General features: G+C 39.2%; 1 protein-coding gene across 1 annotated transcript in view; it reads right to left on the bottom strand.

Moving 5' to 3' along the window:
• Window positions 1-2,500, bottom strand: part of rassf3 (Ras association domain family member 3) — an 88,398-nt gene that overhangs the window by 61,795 nt on the left and 24,103 nt on the right. The window contains 1 exon segment of the mRNA XM_042078110.1: window positions 1,414-1,547. Within this exon segment, the coding sequence (XP_041934044.1) occupies window positions 1,414-1,547 (134 nt within the window).

The following is a 2,500-nucleotide window of genomic DNA, read 5'->3' as shown; positions in this document are numbered from 1 at the left end:
AATAGGCCTACACAAGCTGAAATAGTTTTAAAAAGTGTGACAGCATTTACCATTACAAAATATAGGCAAAACCTTATTAAAAGTGCAACATTTAACCAGGGACACTGGAACTTATTTTCATCTGGGGGTGCTCATAGAGGGGGTGCTGAGAGAGGGTAAAAAAAATTGTTACTGAGTAGTTGTGATTCTTTTATTCTGGTGCATTTTAAGGTGGCCTATTGCTACTGGAGAAGGGCATATTTTCATTCACATTCATAGGCCTACATCCTGACTGCACAAACAAACCTGGCTGAGCTGAGCATTCTTAATTCATAGCATAACGTTACCGTGGCATTGTGTGTGGTCCCGTTCACTTTTTCCTTGGTCATGTTTAATTGGCTTTGTGCCACAATTAAATCCATCAAGTAGATAACAGAATCAGTAGGGTACCAGTTTTGTTTCATTGTACAAGGCCTACTGTATGTCAAAAGCAGGCTTGGATAAGCTGGGAAGGATTAAACACACGGTTTCCACACCGTGGTAATCATCCATGATAATCATGATATTTGAAATGAAAACGGTAATTGTTATCGTCAACATTTTTATCACGGTTTACCATTATACCGGTAATCGTTACATCCCTAGTGTGGTGTGTTTGTGTGTGCACTCCACTAAATGACTAAATATCCTACTAGATGTCTTTCGTCACTAGAATCTGTAACTATCAACATGAATCCATGCCCAGAACATCATTGTGCACCAAACAGACAATTAAAACACTGATAAAACAGTAAAAAAAATAAATGTTTAAAAGCAGCCAAAATAGGGATAATAATATGACTGAGTGCTTCTTAATTTCTTTAATTATTCTGTCAACTCTGATATAAAATGTTCAAAACAATGAACACAGGGCTAAACAGAAGCAATCTAGCCATGATGGCACATTTTGTTTGCAAAAGGTTTTAATGCTTACTAAACATTTATTGTAATAATGACTGGGTCTGCTCTTAACAAATAGTGCCCTCTAGTGGTCTTATGTCTAAATGTTTAAAACCAAAGTCCAGAATAACTTGCAGGATTTGACTGTATTCTGCCTGTACAAAAGCTCAAAAGCCCGTTTCAAACAGTCACTCTACTAAAGTGATGGAGACACCTGTACACACATACATGCATGAGAATAGGCACACAGACACACAGACATACACAGACACACACAGACACACACACACACACACACACACACACACACACACACACAAACACACACACATACACACACACACACATACACACACAGAAAAGGCACTCACGGTGTGTGTATCCTGGTACACACACACACACACACCCACATACACACACACACACACACACACACACACACACACACACACACACACACACACACACACACACACACACACAAAAGGCACTCACGGCGTGTGTATCCTGGTTGTTGTTGAAGTGGTCCTGAGACAGAGGACTGTGAGGCCTGTCGGGGGCGGGTCCATTCTGATTGCAGTCCAGAGACACCCGGTCCCGACACTCTGCATGACACGAGTACTTACAGCCTGACACAGACAGGGGGCGACAGAGAGAGACAAAGTATTGTTATTTCATTGCTTTTACTTTTAGTTTTTACATTTTACTGTCACGTCAGACATGTCAGATTTGCAAATGATACTGAACAAAAATATAAAAGCAACATTTTTGTTTTTGCTCCCTTTTTTCATAACTTCAGATCAAATTTATTCTATGCACACTAAAGGCTTATTTCTCTTAAAAACATGTACACTACTCAAATCCATGTTAGTGGGGCCCCTTATCTCTGGCAAGATAACACAGCATCTGGTGTGACATATCAAGAGATGCTGATGGAAAAGCATGATCGTTGCACAGATGTCCCCTGGACTGGTTAGAGTAAAAGGCCACTCCAAAATGTGCAGTTTGTTCACACAACATAATACTGTCCCAAAGTGTAGCAGAGTGTGCAGTTGGCATGCTGACTGCAGGAATGACCAACAGAGCTTTCGACTGTGAGCTGATTGTTAAAGTGACCTGCTCACTGATATGGATTTTGACTGAATTTCTGAACAAAACGTGAAATAAATAAACCATAAATGTGTCATAAAAAAAACACACAATGCTACTCTTTTTGTCAATAAGCACTTTATCATCAAAACTCAAAACCTGTGTGACATGACAATTCAGTTTAATACTCTATTAACCTTTTGAGGAGTACGAATTAGAACGTAAGAGAGTTTGGTACTATGATGCGACAATTACCCTCAGGGATTTATCCATAGACTGTAAAGGATTTATCTATCTAATTATGTGCTAATTTACTTGAAAACCTTATGGAAAAAGGGGTTATAAGGCTCTGGATTTATCCCATCGACTGTATGGACCCTTTCAACAATAAAAACAAAAACAATGCTTGAACATTCTATTTGGGCCCAATCTACTTCCTCTGCATTAAGATAACATATGGAATGTTAAAAAGGAAGTCTTGTGGGGCCAACTA

The sequence above is a fragment of the Alosa sapidissima genome, chromosome 22 (genome assembly GCF_018492685.1).
Source record: "Alosa sapidissima isolate fAloSap1 chromosome 22, fAloSap1.pri, whole genome shotgun sequence".
In the NCBI taxonomy this organism is placed as follows: domain Eukaryota; kingdom Metazoa; phylum Chordata; class Actinopteri; order Clupeiformes; family Clupeidae; genus Alosa; species Alosa sapidissima.
The sequence above is the reverse complement of the archived record's forward strand: the minus strand, read 5'-3'. Positions and strand labels throughout refer to the sequence as shown.